The sequence below is a fragment of the Schistocerca serialis genome, chromosome 2 (assembly GCF_023864345.2).
Source record: "Schistocerca serialis cubense isolate TAMUIC-IGC-003099 chromosome 2, iqSchSeri2.2, whole genome shotgun sequence".
NCBI classification, from domain to species: domain Eukaryota; kingdom Metazoa; phylum Arthropoda; class Insecta; order Orthoptera; family Acrididae; genus Schistocerca; species Schistocerca serialis.
In genome coordinates, this window is record NC_064639.1 from 953,669,745 (window position 1) to 953,688,823 (window position 19,079).

General features: G+C 45.3%; 1 protein-coding gene across 3 annotated transcripts in view; it reads left to right on the plus strand.

The window, feature by feature from the left end:
- The window catches only part of LOC126458331 (uncharacterized), a 499,515-nt gene extending 480,442 nt beyond the window's left edge, over positions 1–19,073 (plus strand). For all 3 annotated transcript variants that reach the window (XR_007585615.1, XR_007585616.1, XM_050095291.1), the window contains one exon: positions 18,952–19,073. Coding sequence is in view for 1 of the 3 variants with exons in the window: in XM_050095291.1 (XP_049951248.1) it covers positions 18,952–18,978 (27 nt within the window). In the remaining 2 variants the exon portion in view is untranslated. The remainder of the gene's footprint in view (positions 1–18,951) is intronic.
- Positions 19,074–19,079: the final 6 nt, after the last annotated feature.

Consider the following 19,079-nt stretch of genomic DNA (forward strand, 5'->3'; position numbering starts at 1 on the left):
GTGTTACTGGAGCCAGTCTGTAGCAATCCTGGACGTGTGGGGTGTCGCACTGTCTTGCTGGAATTGCCCAAGACCGTCGGAATGCACAATGAACATGAATGGATGCAGGTGATCAGACAGGATGCTTACGTACGTGTCGCCTGTCAGAGTCGTATCTAACGTATCAGGGGTCCCATATCACTCCAACTGCACACTCCCCACAACATTACAGAGCCTCCACCAGCTCGAAGAGTCCCCTGCTGACATGCAGGGTCCAAGAATTCATGAGGTTGTCTCCATACCCGTACACGTCCATCCGCTCTATGTAATTTGAAACGAAACTCGTCCGACCAGGCAACGTGTTTCCAGTCATCAACGGCCCAAAGTCGGTGTTGACGGGCATAGGCGAGGCGTAAAGCTTTGTGTCGTGCAGTCATGAGTGGGCCTTCTGCTCCGAAAGCCCATACCGACGATGTTTCGTTGAATGTTTCGCACGCTGACACTTTTGTTGATGGCCCAGCATTGAAATCTACAGCAATTTGCGGAAAGATTGCACTTGTGTCACGTTGAACGATTCTCTTCAGTCGTCGTTGTTCCCGTTCTTGCAGGATCTTTTTCCGATGTCTGAGACCTGATGTTTTACCGTATTCCTGATATTCACAGTACATTCGTGAAATGATCGTACTGGAAAACTCCCACTTCATCGCTACGTCGGAGGTGCTGTTTTCTATCGCTAGTGCGCCGACTATAACACCACTTTCAGACTCACTTAAATCTTGATAACCTGCCATTGTAGCAGCAGTAACCGATCTAATAACTGCGCCAGACACTTGTGTTATATAGGCGTCGCCGATCGCAGCACCCTATTCTCCCTATTTACATATCTCTGTATTTGAATACTCGTGCCTGTACCAGTTTCTTTGGCGCTTCAGTCTACATCTGTTGACTTAGTCTACAAACCACCGCTTGGTGAGCTGCAGAGCGTACCCTGTCGAACTACCATTTATTTCCCTTCCTCTTCCACTTCCGAGTGGAAGAGCAACGGAAAAACGACTGTTTGATGTTGTCTCCGTACGAGCGCTGATTTCTCTTAGCTTATCTTCGTGGTCCTTCGTGAAATGTATGTTGCCGGCAGTAGAATCTTTCTGCAGTCAACTTCAGATCCCAATTCTGTAAATTTCTACGAGAACAACGTCGTCTTCCCTCAAGAGATTCCCATTTAAGTTCACGAAGCATTTCCGTAATATTCATTTGTTGATTCATCCTACAAGTCTAGCAGCCGCCGGCCGGTGTGGCCGTGCGGTTAAAGGCGCTTCAGACTGGAACCGCGTGACCGCTGCGGTCGCAGGTTCGAATCCTGCCTCGGGCATGGATGTGTGTGATGTCCTTAGGTTAGTTAGGTTTAAGTAGTTCTAAGTTCTAGGGGACTGATGACCACAGCAGTTAAGTCCCATAGTGCTCAGAGCCATTTGAACCCTTTTCAAGGAGCCCGCATCTGAGTTGCTTCGATCTTTCCCTTTAATCCGACCTGGTACGGATCCCAAATACTCGAGCGCTAGTGTTCCATATACGGAATCCTTTACAGATGACCCACACTTTTCTAAAATTCTCCCAAAAAACCGAAGTCGACCATTCGCCTCCCCTAAGTTTTGCCCACGCCTTTGGTACGTCTTGGTTCATTTCATATTACAAAATTGTTAAGGTTTTCGTGGCCACTTGTTGACAAACTGCCTGTTGGCTTCTGTCTCGGGTTCTTCGGCCGACGTTCATCTAATGATTTTATTGACATTTCGCCAGCACGAGTGGCTGACATTGTCAAAGCTTCACCCTCCATTGCCGTTGGTGAACTGGAGCCGAGCTCGAGGCCGCAGACTATATGTACCTGGCGCGCCAACGTCCGAGGGTTTCTCCTCGGTCATTTACGGTGCGGTTCTCCTCTTACTACTTGCGACGGTCGTTCGCTGCAGTACGGGAAGCCAGGATCCGTTTACCTTAAGGCTTTCCCCTTTCTTGTTGAAACTGTTCGCGTGTTTTTGTATTTCTACAGCTTCTCTGAACAAGCGCGTGTGATAGTGCCTCTCTACAGCCAGAACTTCCGTGTCGGAGAATTTATTACGTTGTCTGTCTCACTCAGTCGGCCGTGGCAGAGCACGTTCTATACATATAGAGAAAGCGGCAATTCATCACACTGACTAGAAATTTAAGATATTGCAGAGCCTGTGTTGTTCAGAAGTACGATGCAATGTTCCTTCGGACATGAAATGTATTCGTAACACGGACAAACATCAGCTGTATCATGGAATGGCGACAGTGACAGTCTGTGCCGGACCGCGATTCGAACCCGCAATTACGGCAAGCAGTCACCTTACCAATAGGCTATTCATCCATCCTTCACGGCCAGAGCAATACGTCCATACGTCGTCAGCCATGCGCATGTCCGAAGGATCATTACATCAGCAGTATCCCACTAGACATATGGCAATCTGTGTGATACTAACAAGATGGACGTCCCTACAATTCCGACAAGTGAAGACAGACATTCTTAAGAGAACATTTGGAGAGCACTAGAAAGATCGTTCAACAAAAGCAGAATTGTCTAGTCACTCACCAAACTTAACACTTCTATATTTTTATCTGCGGCGAAAATTAAAACAAGAGGTCTATTAGAAACCACCGACGACTATCTAAGGTGTGAAATGCCTGTTAACACGGGCCTGTGTTATCTTTAATTCGAGATGAAATTCAATGTCCATTATTGCTTCTCCAGAATCACTTTATAGGGTGCAGTAACGCTCGGCTTCGGCGTTTTTAGCATTTGGCATGACAGCCGTACCTCAATTCCGTGTTTGCTTGCATTTGTTATAATAGGACAGACGTTTTCTCCTGCCGACGGAACATTGGTTTGCGGCGCTATCATCCTGATACTATTTGATCAAGTCTCGTACATTTATGTCCTTGAAATTCTCTTAGAAGTTTCTTTCAAACGCCACAGAAAAAAGTGCGTAGCTTCTTTAGAAAGAAACGAAGTCGGTGTCGTAATTTGGCGACTAAGCGACAAAAATTACTTTGGAACGTCAGGAAATTCGCCATATTGTCCGCTATAACTTAGCGAAAACCGCATCTCGATGTATTTATTCATTCTGGGCGTATTTCGGGTGGCCTGTCTATGCTGCCTCGCCCTCTATACCTTGTCGAACGTTCTGTGGTTTCTATGGCTCCTGTACTTTGCATTACAGCTGTTTTCATTTATAGTTTCTACTCTGCAACAGTCGAGAACTTGACGTAGAAAACTTGTTTGCTCCGAAAATGTAGCTACAGCCAAGAGGTTGGGCCTATTCGTTCTGCTATTGCTGTTATGGAGTGATGACCGATATTTGTTATATGGGAAGAGTTGCTGCGGAAACCAGTGACTAAGAAGCCGATGAAACAAACTTAGCGTGTGAAAATCGCCGCATCCAACTTGGATACAGGAAGGACTGATGTGATCGAACAGCCGAATATTACAAATGTAGCCGGCCAGAGTGGCCGAGAGGTTCTAGGCGCTACAGTCTGGAACCGCGCGACCGCTACGGTCGCAGGTTCGAGTGTGTGTGTTTGAGGTTTACGGGCGCCAAACAGCGGGGTCATCAGCGCCCACGCAGGTTCGAATCCTGCCTCAGGCATGGATGTGTGTGATGTCCCTAGGTTAGTTAGGTTTCAGTAGTTCTAAGTTCTAGGGGACTGATGACCTCAGAAGTTAAAGTCCCATAGTGCTTAGAACCATTTGAACCATTACAAATGTAACTTACACAAGCATATGAGCCATTCCATTTCAAATGAGATAACTAATCTCGTATATTTTAAAATCATTACTAATTTTTACATGTGCCAATTACTGTAAAAGAAAACAACTTTCATGTAGTTATCTCTTAAATGTTTACTAGCCTTCGAGTTAAAAATTCGACAAAGTTTGCCTTATTTTCTGATCGCGACAAATTGTCTCCCCTGTAACTCAAAAACCTTATATTGGGTTTCAGTGCACAACGATCCATATCGAAGCTGAATGTTTGTTGGTGGTATTGGTGGTAAAGATATATAACATTAATATAACAGTAGTTAATATAACTTCTAAAACGATTTTATTCGTCTATTAAGCATAAACACAATTTTCATGAAAATTCAATTTCTAATGTCTTTTCTGAAACGTTGGAAAAAATAATTAAATAACAAATATTTAACCTCACGCTGTGCTCAAGTTGCGATGGGCTGCCGTGAAACATAAACACGAGGCGTTCGACAATGGCCTCGTCATGAGTCTTCGTTGTTGCCGTTGTTTCTACTTCTTATTTTTTCTATGGCTCTCCATCGAAGATATCATAAAGAAAGCTTACTAACACTGTTTTTAAATCGAATAGGGAACAACAGGGCATAATATTTATTCCTTGTTTCTTATTCAGAAAAAATATGAAACAAGATGAAAATTACATTAAATTTGAGTTCCAAAAATACCACATAAATACCATCTCAAACTATACCTTCATTTCGATTTTTATTCGGGAATTTTGCTTCCGATAGTTCTCAACTACGAGTCTCAGAATCGCAAGATTTTATTAAATAACTCTGGCCATAAAAAAAATACAAAAATATAAACAAGAAAAACCCGGAAGCACTTTTATACCACTGCTGCGACTTTTCAAAGGATAGTAACTTAACATCTACTTAAGACGGCAAAAAATTGAACCCCCCACAAAAAAGGGCGGGGTTCCTGCTGTCCGAAGCTAGTTTTCACTATTTCTGTCGTGTTGAACTATATCAATAATGTTTCTTTAATTTGAGGTGGAGTGCTTGCCCACGTGACCATGCAGAAGCAGAATTGGAAAACTGGTTCGCGTAAAACGTATATTTATTCCGTGTGTGCGCCTCAGATATTTCTTCAGCCGGGGGAGCTTTGTATACCGCGGCCAACATCGCAGAAAGTGTAAGTGTGGCGGGAGGGCGCGGCACCAAGCCGAGGTGTTAGAGGAGGAGGAGGAGGAGGAGGAGGCGGCGTGCGTGGACTTAATTCTCGAGACGGCCGCGACACACATGTGGCGCTCTTGGCAGCAGAACAAAGGCGGCCGCCGAGCCGCGCGCTACGGCCGATTAATCGCTCAGGAGAGTCGTAAATCTGGAGCCCAACAGAGCGCGCGCTGCCGGATGGGACCGCACTCGGCGCTTCTGCGTCGCCACCGCAGTTACTGGCTGGCCACAAGGGGTGCTGCGTAAAAGAAAAAAGGAAATGTGAAGTGCCATGTTACAAATCCAAAGGTCACGGGTTCCATCCCCAGTCAAGTGTAAGATACTTGTCTATCACCTTTCAGCTCTTTTCACCAGTAACAATATTTATTGATGTGAAAAATGTCGAATTGCACCGTGGTTCGAAATCCTCATTGTAGGTCCACCTGTCAGTTCAGAGGTCGGAGAAAGTTAACACCAGCTCCAAAAGGACCATGCCTAGTAAAGCACTATGGCGTTCAAAACAATCGTCGTATTGATGACTGCTCCAGCCATGGTATTGTGGCGTTCAAAACAATCATCGGATTGATGTCTGCTCCAGCTACGGTTTATAAGTCACTTAGAAAATGAAAAAAATAGGTACACTACTGGCCATTAAAATTGCTACACCACGAAGATGACGTGCTACAGACGCGAAATTTAACCGACAGGAAGAAGATACTGTGATATGCAACTGATTAGATTTTCAGAGCATTCACACAAGGCTGGCGCCGGTGGCGACACCTACAACTTGCAGACATGAGGAAAGTTTCCAACCGATTTCTCATACACAAACAGCAGTTGACCGGGGATGCCTGGTGAAACGTTGTTGTGATGCCTCGTGTAAGGAGGAGAAATGCGTACCATCACATTTCCGACTTTGATAAAGGTCGGACTGTAGCCTATCGCGATTGCGGTTTATCATATAGCGACATTGCTGCTCGCGTTGGTCCAGATCCAATGACTGTTAGCAGAGTATGGAATCGGTGGGTTCAGGAGGGTAATACGGAACGCCGAGCTGGATCCCAACGGCCTCGTATCACTAGCAGTCGAGATGACAGGCATCTTATCCGCATAGATGTAACGGATCGTGCAGCCACGTCTCGATCCCTGAGTCAACAGATGGGGACGTTTGCAAGACAACAATCATCTGCACGAACAGTTCGACGACGTTTGCAGCAGTATGGACTGTCAGCTCAGAGACCATGGCTGCGTTTACCCATGACGTTGCATCACAGACAGGAGCGCCTGCGGTGGTGTAGTCAACGACGAACCTGGATGCACGAATGGCAGAACGTCATTTTTTCGGATGAATCCAGTTTATGTTTACAGCATCATGATGGTCGCATCAGTGTTTGGCGATATCGCAGTGAACGGACATTGGAATCGTGTATTTGTCATCGCCATACTGGTGCATCACCCGGCGTGATAGTATGCGGTGCCATTGGTTACACGTCTGGGTCACCTCTTGTTCGTATTGACGGCACTTTGAACAGTGGACGTTACGTTTCAGATGTGTTACGACCCGTGGTTCTACCCTTCATTCGATCCCTGCGAAACCGTACATTTAAGTAGGATAATGCACGAGCGCATGTTGCAGGTCCTGACCGGGCCTTTCTGGATACAGAAAATGTTCGACTGTTGCCCTGGCCAGGACATTCTCCAGATCTCTCACCAATTGAAAACGTCTGGTCAATGGTGGCCGAGCAAGTGGCTCGTCACAATACGCCAGTCGCTAATCTTGATGAAGTGTGGTATCGTGTTGAAGCTGAAAGGGCAGCTGTACCTGTACACGCCATCCAAGCTCTGTTTGACTCAATGCCCAGGCGTATCACGGCCGTTATTACGGCCAGAGGTGGTTGTTCTGGGTACTGATTTCTCAGGACCTATGCACCCAAATTGCATGAAAATGCAACCACATGTCAGTTCTAGTATAATATATTTGTCCAATGAATACCCTTTTATCATCTGCATTTCTTCTTGGTGTAGCAATTTTGATGGTTAGCAGTGCAGTACAAGGAAGACCAAGCGAAATGGCTGCAGGAAGAATGCGAAGAAATCGAAAACAGTGTCAAATGACCAACAAGCGTCAGGGAAAATTTTCCAATTTGGGCGCTAAACGTGGTCGAGTTTTATCGTATACATGGCAGTTTCCTTGCACAAATGTACGTGTCCTATATTCTCTTCAACACTGCACACTTAACGTAGAGCTCATGATCGATTTTATATTTCATTGCGTAAGATTGGTAGGTTTCGGTACAAGAGCAGGGCCTCTAGTAGCGTTTCAAGAGATTTTTTTTCTGCGAGTAAACGCTATTGTGTTTCCGCGCACACATATCGACATAGATCAGTTTTTCCAGTTTTGCATTTCGTGTTCTGCCTTTGCGGAACCAGCCGGGTAGGGAATACATTGTTCATATTGATATGCTAGCTGTGCTATAGCGACTACGCTAATGTACTAGGGCGCGTGGCGACATCTGTCGGCGAAGGCTCGACATTGAAGCATCGCCAAGGCTTCTATCGTAGTACTAGCACCTGTCAACAGATGGCGCGAAAGGCAGTACGTAAACTCTTGGTTGCCAGACTTTTGAGGACGATCTAGAACAGTGGGTAACACAGGCCCGAAAGGCAAGCAGTAGCTTCAACCAGAGTGGCAGCATTGTCTGTTTTAGGTCCAAAGAGAGAGATTGTGAACCAGGTACACTCTGCTGGAGACAGAGGTCACTCGCTACTGGAGAACATGATGACTGAAATGACTGCAAGTTGTTGCAAGAATACAAACGACGCAGTTCACATACACAGTACATCGCTATTGATCACATTTTGCGCATTACCTACGAGTGGCAGTGGCATTGGAACACTGTACATGTCAACAAAGTCACTGACTTTCCTATATAGAAACACAAGCAAATATGTTGCCCCAGAATTAAAAATATTTCTTACCCCCACCCCCACGGTGTGAGCGAAGTTTTCGGAGGTTTCCGTGTTTGCTTTTAAGGCAACTATTGTCCCACTGGCCACCTCCCCTGAAATTTGGGCGTAACGCGTGCAATGGGTCGTTACAGGAACAGTGAGCTTTATCCCAGAATGAAAATTAAAATACATTTCGCTTCCTCTGCTGCACACTATAATTCAATCGCAGAACACAACTACTTCTGAAACTTTTTATAGACTAAAACTGTGTGCCAGACCGGGACTCGAACCTCGGACCTACGAGGCAAGTGCTTGTAGTACATCTATGAAGGAGTATGATGAGTCGTGCTTGGGCACAACATAAACCCTGTAAGAATTCTGTACTTAATTTCTCTAATTTACATCTATTAGAAGTTCAAACAATGTGTAACATAGCGCAACGAAAATGCTGGAAGAGCTATAGACACTTAAAAAAAACGTTTTCCGGAGTACACAAAACGTTCGCTGCCATCATCATCATCATCGTCATCATCATCATCATCATTATAATTATATTATTATTATTATTATTATTATTATTATTATTATTAATTCCATGTTTAATATACTTAATTTGAAAGATATGCTTATAACGGTTAAGCTCTGCCTCAATACTTGTGATTTGTTGAACAAAGAAAATTCAGTCGGCGATTTGCCAGCGAAAGGCAGAGGTCCTAGGCCCATGTACTTGTCCAGCATACAGTTTTAAAATGGCAGAGAGTTTCAAATGAACGCACACTCCGCTACAGAGTGAAAATTCATTCTGAAAACTATTTTCTATTGCAGTGACTCAATATTGTCCTTTGCGTACTTGTCATCTGATATCACTATATTTTTCTGTTCCTGCGCTCACTGAAATCGTGTGTCATGTGCAACGGTGTTGCAACATTGCCTACTGCATTTCTCCAGCCATTTGACGAAACTAAAGAAAAAGCGTAGACAGCTTCCTCTTCATTTATAAATGCTAGATGTATTCTTCTCAAGGACCTAACTTTAAGATTCGACGTTAGAGTATTAAACTCGGCAATTATTTACCAGTTAATGCTAGAAATACGACATGAAGTATGCTTCGCCATTGGACTGGTGATTACACCGAAGCTACAAACGGCTTGCATGAAACTAGCGAGATTTTTGCGGCAACATCTGTCAAAGAAACTGAAAAAGAAAATTAAATAACATACGACTTTTGCAAATGAAATAATATTTTACAGTTTATCATTGTTCTTGTGGACTTCAGTTCGAAGACTTGTTTACCACTCTAGTCTAACCTGTGTACGTTTCTTAATCTCAACATAATTGCTGCAACCTACATACAATTGAAAGTTTTTACTGTACCATAAAAATTTGTGTTCTCTTCTTGTCTAAAATATTCATCGTCAGCATTACATTTCCGCTAAACGTAAAATTCTAGACCAGTACGTCCAGAAAACACTTCCGAACACTTAAATTTTTATTCGATGTTAACAAATCCCCTGTTTTCAGAAACGTTCTTCTCGCTACTGCTCGTCTGCATTTTATGTCCTCTCTGTTTCAGCCATCATCAATTGCTTTGCTTGTCAAATAGAAAAACTCATCTTAGTCTCTCATTTCCTACTGTAATTCCCTCAAAATCATCTGATTTGACTCCACTGTATTACATTACCTTGATCTATTTTTGTTGCTATTCATCTTATTGCCTCACAATCCATTCCGTACAACTGCTCTTCCAAACCTTTTGCTGCCTCTGACTGTATTTCAGTGTCGTCTGCACATCTTAAAGTTTTTAGTTCTTCTCCCTCAACTTTAATTCTCTTTTCTAATTTCTCCTTGGATTCCTCTATAGCGTACTTAACGTACAGGTTAAATAAGGCTGCAACCCTGTCTCACTTCCTTGTCAACTGCTGCTTTCATGTCTTCCTACTCTTAGCTGAAGTCTGATCTATATGCAATGTGCAGATATCTTTTCGCTCCCTGTATTTTATCCCTTCTACCTTAAAAATTTCAATTAGTGTATTCCAGTCAACATAAAGGAATGCATTCTCTAAAGCTACAAATGTTCTAAACCTAGATTTGCGCTTTCTGAGTTATCTTGTATCTTATAAGACGAGCTTCTGTCAGTCTGCCGGCCGCTGTGGCCGAGCGGTTCTAGGCGCTTCAGTCTGGAACCGCGCGACCGATACGGTCGCAGGTTCGAATCCTGCCTGGGCATGGATGTGCGTGCTGTCCTTAGGTTAGTTAGGTTTAAGTAGTTCCAAGTTCTAGGGGACTGATGACCTCAGACGTTAAGTCCCACAGTGCTCAGAGTCATTTGAACCATTTTCCTATCAGTCTTCCTTTTTTTTTTTTTTTTTTTTTTTTTTTTTTTTTTTTTTTTTTTTTTTTTTTTGCACCTGGCATTGTTAATGTTGCGTCATATGCATTCGTCACACACCCATGGCTTCACATCTCCCCATAATCGTACACTGAGGTGACAAGTCATGGGATAGCTCCTAATAACGTGTCGGATCTCCTTTCACCCGGAGTAGTGCAGCATCTGGATATGGCACGGATTCAACAGGTCTGTGGAAGCCTCGTAGAAATATTGAGCCATGCTGCCTCTACAGCCGTCATTATTGCGAAAGTGTTGCCGGCGCAGTATTTTGTGCACGAACTGACACCTCGATTACGTCCCATAAATGTTCGACGGGATTCATGTCGGGCGATTTGGGTGGCAAAACCATGCGCTCGAATTGTCCAGAATGTTCATCAAACCAGTCGTGACATGTCTGGGATTATGAAGTCCGTGAATGGCTGCAAATGATCTCTAAGTAGCCGAAGAACTATTTCCCGTCAATGGCACTTCAGTTGGAGCAGAGGACCCAGTCCGTTCCATATAAACACAGCCTATAGCATTATGGATCCACCACCAGTTTGCACAGTGCCTTGTTGACAACATGGCTCCATGGCTTCGTGGGGTCTGCGCCACACTCAAACCACACCATCATTTCTTACCAACTGAAATCGGGACTCACCGGACCAAGTTTGGGTTTCCAGTCGTCTAGGATCCAACCGATGTGGTCACGTGCCCAGGAGAGGCTCTGCAGGAGATGTCTTGCTGTTACAAAGGTACTCACGTCGGTCGTCTGCTGCCATAACCCATTAACGCCATATTTCGCCCCACTGCCCTAACAGATATGTTCGTCGTACGTCACACACCGCTTTCTGTGGTTATTTCACGCAGTGTAGCCTGTTTCTTAACACTGACAACTCTACATAAACGCCATTGGTCTCCGTCGTTAAGTAAAGGCCGTCTTCCACTTGTCCATGGCGAGAGGTAATGCCTGAAATTCGGTATTTTATTTGTAATTTTAAGTTGAATGTAATAAATGCTAGAAAGTCTTAAAATTCCGATGTTTCTTTTGAAATACCCGGTAATTATCAGGTTGGTGCTTAAGTTCGTCGTGTTTTTGTTTTGTATGTTGGTATTCCGGTTGCTATGGATTTATTTGTAGATTGTCAGTTTTTATATATAGTTCACTGTTGTTTATACAGGGTGGTCCATTGATCGAGGCCGGGCCACAGGTGGATTGGTCGTCGAAGCACGTTCACCGGATCTGACGTGCCCGGATTTCTTTCTGTGGGGAAATTTGAAGGATATTTGCTATTGTGATCCACCGACAACGCCTGACAACATGCGTCACCGCATTGTCAATGGATGTGCGAGCATTACGGAAGGCGAACTACTCGCTGTTGAGAGGAATGTCGTTACACGTATTGCCAAATGCATTGAGGTTGACGGACATAATTTTGAGCATTTATTGCATTAATGTTGTATTTACAGGTAATCACGCTATAACAGCATGAGTTCTCAGAAATGATAAGTTCACAAAGGTACATGTATCCAATTGGAACAACCGAAATAAAATGTTCAAACGTACCTACGTTCTGCATGTTAATTTAAAAAACCTACCTGTTACCAACTGATCGTCTAAAATAGTGAGCCATATGTTTGTGATTATTACAGCGCCATCTATCACAGAGCGAGAAAAGTGGCCCAACTAAAACATTCATATTTCTTTACGTACTACACGAATATGTAATAAAAAATGGGGGTTCCTATTTAAAAAAAAAAACGCAGTTGATATCCGTTTGACCTATGTCAGCGCCAACTAGCGGGCCAACCACAGCGCCATCTGGTTTCCCCCTGCATGCTAGACGAGTTTCGTTCTTTGCAGTTTTTTCGTTGGATGCTTATTTCGTGAGATATTTGGCCCGGTCACTTTATATTGTCCTATTTTCATTTGGAGATAGTGAGTGGAACTGTGGACGCTAGAAAATGGAGTGCCAAGTGGAGGAATCTGAACACTTCCCACATATTCGTCTGTCCAATAGAGGGGTGACAACAGCGAATGCCAGAAGCGATTTGCGCCGCGTATGGGGATAATGCCATTGGACAAACCACGGAAAGAGAATGGTTTTCTCGTTTTAAGGACGATCGTTTTGACATTATTGACTCTGTACGTTCAGGAAGACTTTTGGGGTTTGATGCAGATCGTTTAGACGCATTAATCCACAATGATACACGTCAGTGTACTCGAGAACTGACTGGCAGATGTGATGAACTGTGGTCATTATAACACTGTGCGACATTTGCGTGCGGTGGGGAAGGTTCAGAAGGTACCGCATGCTCTAAGCCAAAATCACACAAATCAGCAGGTCCATGTGTGCATGTCTGCTTGCTCATCATCATTTGGCTCGTGAACAGCACCGACCATCCCTATCCCGTATTGCTACTGGTGATAAGAAACGATGTCTTTATGCTAACATAAGGAAAAGAGAGGTATGGCTGAGCCCAAACAAAGCAGCAACTTCCCGTACAAAGACCTCTGCGCGTCCACAAAAGTTGTTATACTTTCGGTGAAACAGCGACGGTGTGGTGTACTACAGATTGCTTCCCCGAGCCCACAGCTCGTGGTCGTGCGGTAGCGTTCTCGCTTCCCGCGCCCGGGTTCCCGGGTTCGATTCCCGGCGGGGTCAGGGATTTTCTCTACCTCGTGATGGCTGGGTGTTGTGTGATGTCCTTAGGTTAGTTAGGTTTAAGTAGTTCTAAGTTCTAGGGGACTGATGACCATAGATGTTAAGTCCCATAGTGCTCAGAGCCATTTTTGAGCTTTCCCGAGATGTAACCATCGCTGCTGACATTTATGGTCAACAACTGAGACGTCTTGCCCGACGCAATCCAAGAGCAACGACCAGCAAGACTGCGTGATGTGATACTACTCCACGATAATGCCCGCCAGCATTCTGCTAGACTGGCAAAACCACTATACAGCAGTTGGATTGGGAAGTCGTTCCTTACTCACCTTATTCACCTGAGCTTGCGTCCTCAGATTTTCACCTTTTCCGCTCTACCGAACAACCTTCAAGGAACTTCCTTTTAGAATGAACACGCGCTCCGACGAGGTCTTCACCTCAAAACCACGTGATTTCTACAGACGTGGAATCGAAAAGTTATCCCAGAGTCGGCAGACTGTTGTAAATGGTGAAGGAGAATATATTATTGATGACTAATGTCTCTGTTATGTGAATCTATTGTTTTTATTACACTTATGGGTGTTTATTACTCGCCGGCTGGTGTGGCCGAGCGGTTCTAGGCACTTCAGTCCGGAACCGCGCGACCGCTACGGTCGCAGGTTCGAATCCTGCTTCGGGCATGGATGTGTGTGATGTCCTTAGGTTAGTTAGGTTTAAGTAGTTCTAAGTTAGTGCTCTCCTATGGAAAAACGCTACGACCTTAAACACCAACCTAATATTATGCTTGGATGAACAGAGAGGCCATTGAAATTGAATAGCCCAGAAACAATTTTTAGAGAAAAGAAGAATTACTGAAATGATGTGAGCTGTGAGCCTTACTGCTAAATAAAACAAACAGCGTCAACTCGCCCCAACTACAAGTTCCTCAGGAGACATCGGCGCACCTGTGCGCTCTTAGGCAGCTGTTCGATGACGTCACGAACCGACCCTACAATAAATAGTTCACCTTGCTGAGCTTGTTTGAGTCTGTAAATGCCTTCTGAGTAAGCCATCTGATGTCTGCAACGTTGGAAGAGGAAACGGCAGAGAATTATGCCTCACGCTAGGGCCGGCCGCGGTGGTCTCGCGGTTCTAGGCGCTCAGTCCGGAACCGCGGGACTGCTACGGTCGCAGGTTCGAATCCTGCCTCGGGCATGGATGTGTGTGATGTCCTTAGGTTAGTTAGGTTTAAGTAGTTCTAAGTTCTAGTGGACTGATGACCACAGATTAAGTCCCATAGTGCTCAGAGCCATTTGAACCATATGCCTCACGCCCATAAAATAAGTATCAGCAATTACTTTTCTTCTAGTTTTCACTGATATTACTTCCGGCACATGTAAATGGCTTTTAGGCGTACATGCCGCCACAGCTCACAGTGGCAGCGTGGTGAGCAAAGTCACGTCGTACTATCTCTCGTCGTAATTCTCGTCCAAACAAAGATAACTGGAGTGTGGTGTCTCGGAATAAATTACCAAGTGCACACAGGGAGGCGTCTTCTGGTACTTGAACGTTCTGTAACCGCATGATAGTTCATTGTTCCCTTACTTTTTTTTATTTATACCGGAGTGTGCTGTAAGAGTGGTGAATACAAGTCAGCTTAAGTCCGCCGTTCTGATTTAACATCGTTTCTTGTCGCAGTAAGTCGTTGTCTCTTGCAGTCTAATCACTTTTTTTCCATGCTGGATCTCACGGGTAATTTCTACGTGCATGTTACTGTTTGCATATGGAATCAAAACATGGAACGCGTAACATGGCTAAAATTGCGTTGCGGATGCGCAACCTGATCGTGACACGTCTGAGAATTCAATCTCTGTCTGTGTCATCATTGTGCTTCGTTTCCGGCTTTAAGTACACACATCAAAAAAAGTTTTGCTGAAGAAAGACGTTGACTGTGGACATTGTATAACAGACAGAGTCCCTTTGACTGTTCGGAAATGTCACTGAACCCGCCCAAAGGTGTAAACAACCATGCATGAACAGCGCCTATTAGACGGAGAGGGCCCGACAGCCGGACAGTTCCAATCATCCCACCAGGAAGGAGGTACACGGCTCGTGTTGTCAGTAGTTCAACCATCCGTAGACGGTCAGTACCGCGGTTCGATCGTGTTCTCATTGTTACTTTGTGCCAAGAAGGGCTCTCAACAAGGGAAGTGTCCAGGCGTCTCGGAGTGAAGCAAAGCGATGTTGTTCGGACATGGTGGAGATACAGAGAGACAGGGTCGATGACATGCCTCGCTCAGTCCGCCCAAGGGCTACTACTGCAGTTAATGACCGCTCGGAGGTTCAAATGGTTCTGAGCACTATGGGACTTAACTGCTGTGGTCAGCAGTCCCCTAGAACTTAGAACTACTTAAACCTAACTAAGGACATCACACACATCCATGCCCGAGGCAGGATTCGAACCTGCGACCGTAGTGGTCGCTCAGCTCCAGACTGTAGCGCCTGAACCGCGCGACCGCTCCGTCCGGCTCCGCTCGGAGGAACCATGTTGAATAATGCTTTTCGTGCAGCCACAGGATGCCATGTTACGACTCAAACCGTCCGCAATAGGCTGCATTATGGGCAACTTCACTCCCGACGTGCCCTTCCTGGCATAAAGTAACAATCGGGACACGATCGAACCGCGGTACTGGCCGTCTTCGTAACCACGATACCATGCAACTCCGTACAGATGGGCTCAACAACATACCGAATGCACAGCTCGCCGGCCGCGATGGCCGAGCGGTTCTAGGAGCTTCATTCCGGGGTTCTAGGAGCTTCATTCCGGAACCACGCGGATGCTACGGTCGCAGGTTCGAATCCTGCCTCGGGCGTGGATGTATATGATGTCCTTGGTTTAGTTAGGTTTAAGAAGTTCTGAGTTTAGGGGACTGATGACCTCAGTTGTTAAGTCTCATAGTGCTTGGAGCCATTTGAACTATTTGAATGCACCGCTCAGGATTGGCATCACGTTTTCTCCACCGATGAGCGTCGCATACGCCTTCCACTAGACAATCGTCGGAGACGTGTTTAGAGGGAACCCGCTCAGGCTGAACGCCTTAGACACACTGTACAGCGAATGCAGCAAGGTATAGGTTCCCTGCTGTATTCGGGTGGCATTATGTGGGGCCGACGTTCGCCGCTGGTGGTCATGGAAGGCCTCGTAACGGCTATACGATACGTGAATGTCATCCTCCGACCGATAGTGCAACCATATTGGCAGCATGTTGACGAGGCATTCGTCTTCATGGACGACATTCGGCGCCCACATCGTGGGCATCTTGTGAATGACTTCCTTCAGAGTAACGACATCGCTCGACTAGAGTGGCCAGAATGTTCTCTAGACATGAACCCTATCGAAAATGCCTGGGATAGATTGAAAAGGGCTTTTATGGACGACGTGACCCACCAACCACTCTGAGGGATCTATGACAAATCGCCGTTGAGGAGTGGGACAATCTGGACCAACAGCGCTTTGATGAACTTGTGGACAGTATTCCACGACGAATACAGGTATGCTTCACTGCAAGAGGACGTGATACTGGGTATTAGTAGTACTGTGTGTACAGCAAGCTGGACCACCGCCTCTGAGGGTCTTGCTGTATGGTGGTACAGCATGCAATTTGTTGTTTTAATGAGCAATAAAAAGGGCAGAAGTGATTTTATTTTATTTATTTATTTACTCCTCAAGTTCCGTAGGACCAAATTGAGGAGCAAATCTCCAAGGTCATGGAACGTGTCAGTACATGCAATACGACATAAACGTAATAACAGATAAAAATAAATGTTCATGAACCTTAAAAAAATCAGCCCATAAGTTTAAGTAAGCGCTATCAGCAATACAATAAAAATCAGCTTACTTTATCAAGGCTCTCGTCAACAGAATAGAAGGAGTGACCCATGAGGAAACGCGTGGATTCCTGCTAAGATTTTTGAATTCGAGTGGCAGCCTATTGAAAATGGATGCAGCAGTATAATGCACACCTTTTTGCACAAGAGTTAAGGAGCAGGAGAGCTTCTGTAAAGTTTGGAAGGTAGGAGACGAGGTACTGGCAGAAGTAAAGCTGTGAGTACCGGGCGTGAGTCGTGCTTCGGTAGCTCAGCTGGTAGAGCACTTGCCCGCGAAAGGCAAAGGTCGCGAGTTCGAGTCTCGGTCGGGCACACAGTTTTAATCTGCCAGGAAGTTTCATATCAGCGCACACTCCGCTGCAGAGTGAAAATCTCATTCTGAAGAGTTAAGGAAGTCCGATCAAAATGTAAGTTTGATTTCTGCCGAGTATTAACCGAGTGAAGGTTGCTTATTCTTGGGAATAAACTAATTTTGGTAACAAGAAACGACAGTAAGGAATATACGTGTTGGGAGGCTTAAAGAATATACGTATTGGGAGGCCAATGTCAATATACCCAGACTCGTGAACAGAGGTTGACAAGAGGTTCGTGAACTAACACCACTTATTGCCCGAACCGCCCGTTTCTGAGCCAAAAATATGCTTTTAGAATGGGAAGAGTTACCGCAAAATATAATACCACACGACAATAGCGAATGAAAATAAGCAAAGTAGACTAATACTCGTGTCGAACGATCGCTCACTTCTGATACCGTTCGAATAACAAAAATGGCAGCATTAAGTCTTTGAACAAGATCCTGAACGTGGGCTTTCCACGGCAGCTTACTATCTATCTGAACGCCTAGAAATTTGAACTGTTCAGTTTCACTAATCATATGCCCGTTCTGTGAAATTAAAATGTTAGGTTTTGTTGAATTGTGTGTTAGAATCTGTAAAAACTGAGTCTTACTGTGATTTAGCGTTAGTTTATTTTCTACAAGCCCTGAACTGAGGTCATGTACTGCACTATTTGAAACCGAGCCAGTGTTGCACACAACATCCATTACTACCAAGCTAGTGTCATCAGCAAACAGAAACATTTTAGAGTTACCCGTAATACTAGAGGGCATATCATTTGTGTAAATAAGGAACAGGAGTGGCCCCAACACTGATCCCTGGGGCACCCCCCCACTTGACAGTACTCCACTCAGACCCCACATCACAGCCATTCTCAACACTGCGAATAATGACCTTTTGCTGCTTGTTGCTAAAGTAAGAGGTGAACCAGTTGTGAGCTAATCCCCGTATTCCGTAATGGTCAAACTTCTGGAGCAATATTTTGTGATGTTTATGTTGATCTGTATTCCGATTTTCTGTACAGGTTCCGGAACTCTCGGAACCGCGGTGATGGAAAACTTTTTTTGATATGTGTATTAGTGGGATGGTCTGTAGCCCACCACATCGCGTCATGATACTCTGTTCTTCCAAACAGTTAAAACCTTACACCCAGCCACCCCCTTCTCTTTCAGCTCAGCCAGTGTTCTTGGTTCAAATGGCTCTGAGCACTATGCGACTTAACTTCTGAGGTCATCAGTCACCTAGAACTTAGAACTAATTAAACCTAACTAATCTAAGGACATCACACACATCCAAGCCCGGGGCAGGATTCGAACCTGAGACCGTAGCAGTCGCTCGGCTCCAGACTGTAGCGCCTAGAACCGCACGGCCACTCCGGCCGGCACCCAGTGTTCTACTGCTTTGGTTTTCTCTTCGTTGTTGGGCTTCAACTCTTGAGCGCCTTATTGTCTATCTCTCATTTTTACTAAGATATTTTAGTTTCAGCTGCAATATTTTTTTTAAGTTTTCAGTTCACGGAACTGTCAAGTCCTTTTCCGAGACCAGTTTCCAAAATAACAGATTTTCGTAGCTCCACCTTCCTCCCGTCCGTGTCATAGCTTTGGAACGGGACGGAACGAGACGTCAAGGTCAGGTTTTCTCGAGAAGAAAGTTTGCGGGTTGACGTTGGTCGGACGAAGCGACTCGTCGGTTCCTAACACCGGACGTCATTCTGTTTCCGCGGTTCTCACTCACTGTAGAATCTAGAAGGTGATAAACAGTGAGACTGGTGGGCAGTTATTAAGGCCTGTGTGTTGCTCCGCTTGCTCTGCAGATGGGGGCGAGGCAGCGGCGGCGCTGAGGGATGCGTGGCCAGCTGACTCGTTGCGTGCTGCTGCTGCCGCTGCTGCTGCTGCCGTGGCCGGCCGGCGCCGCCCCCGCACCCGCGCCCGTGCCGTCGCC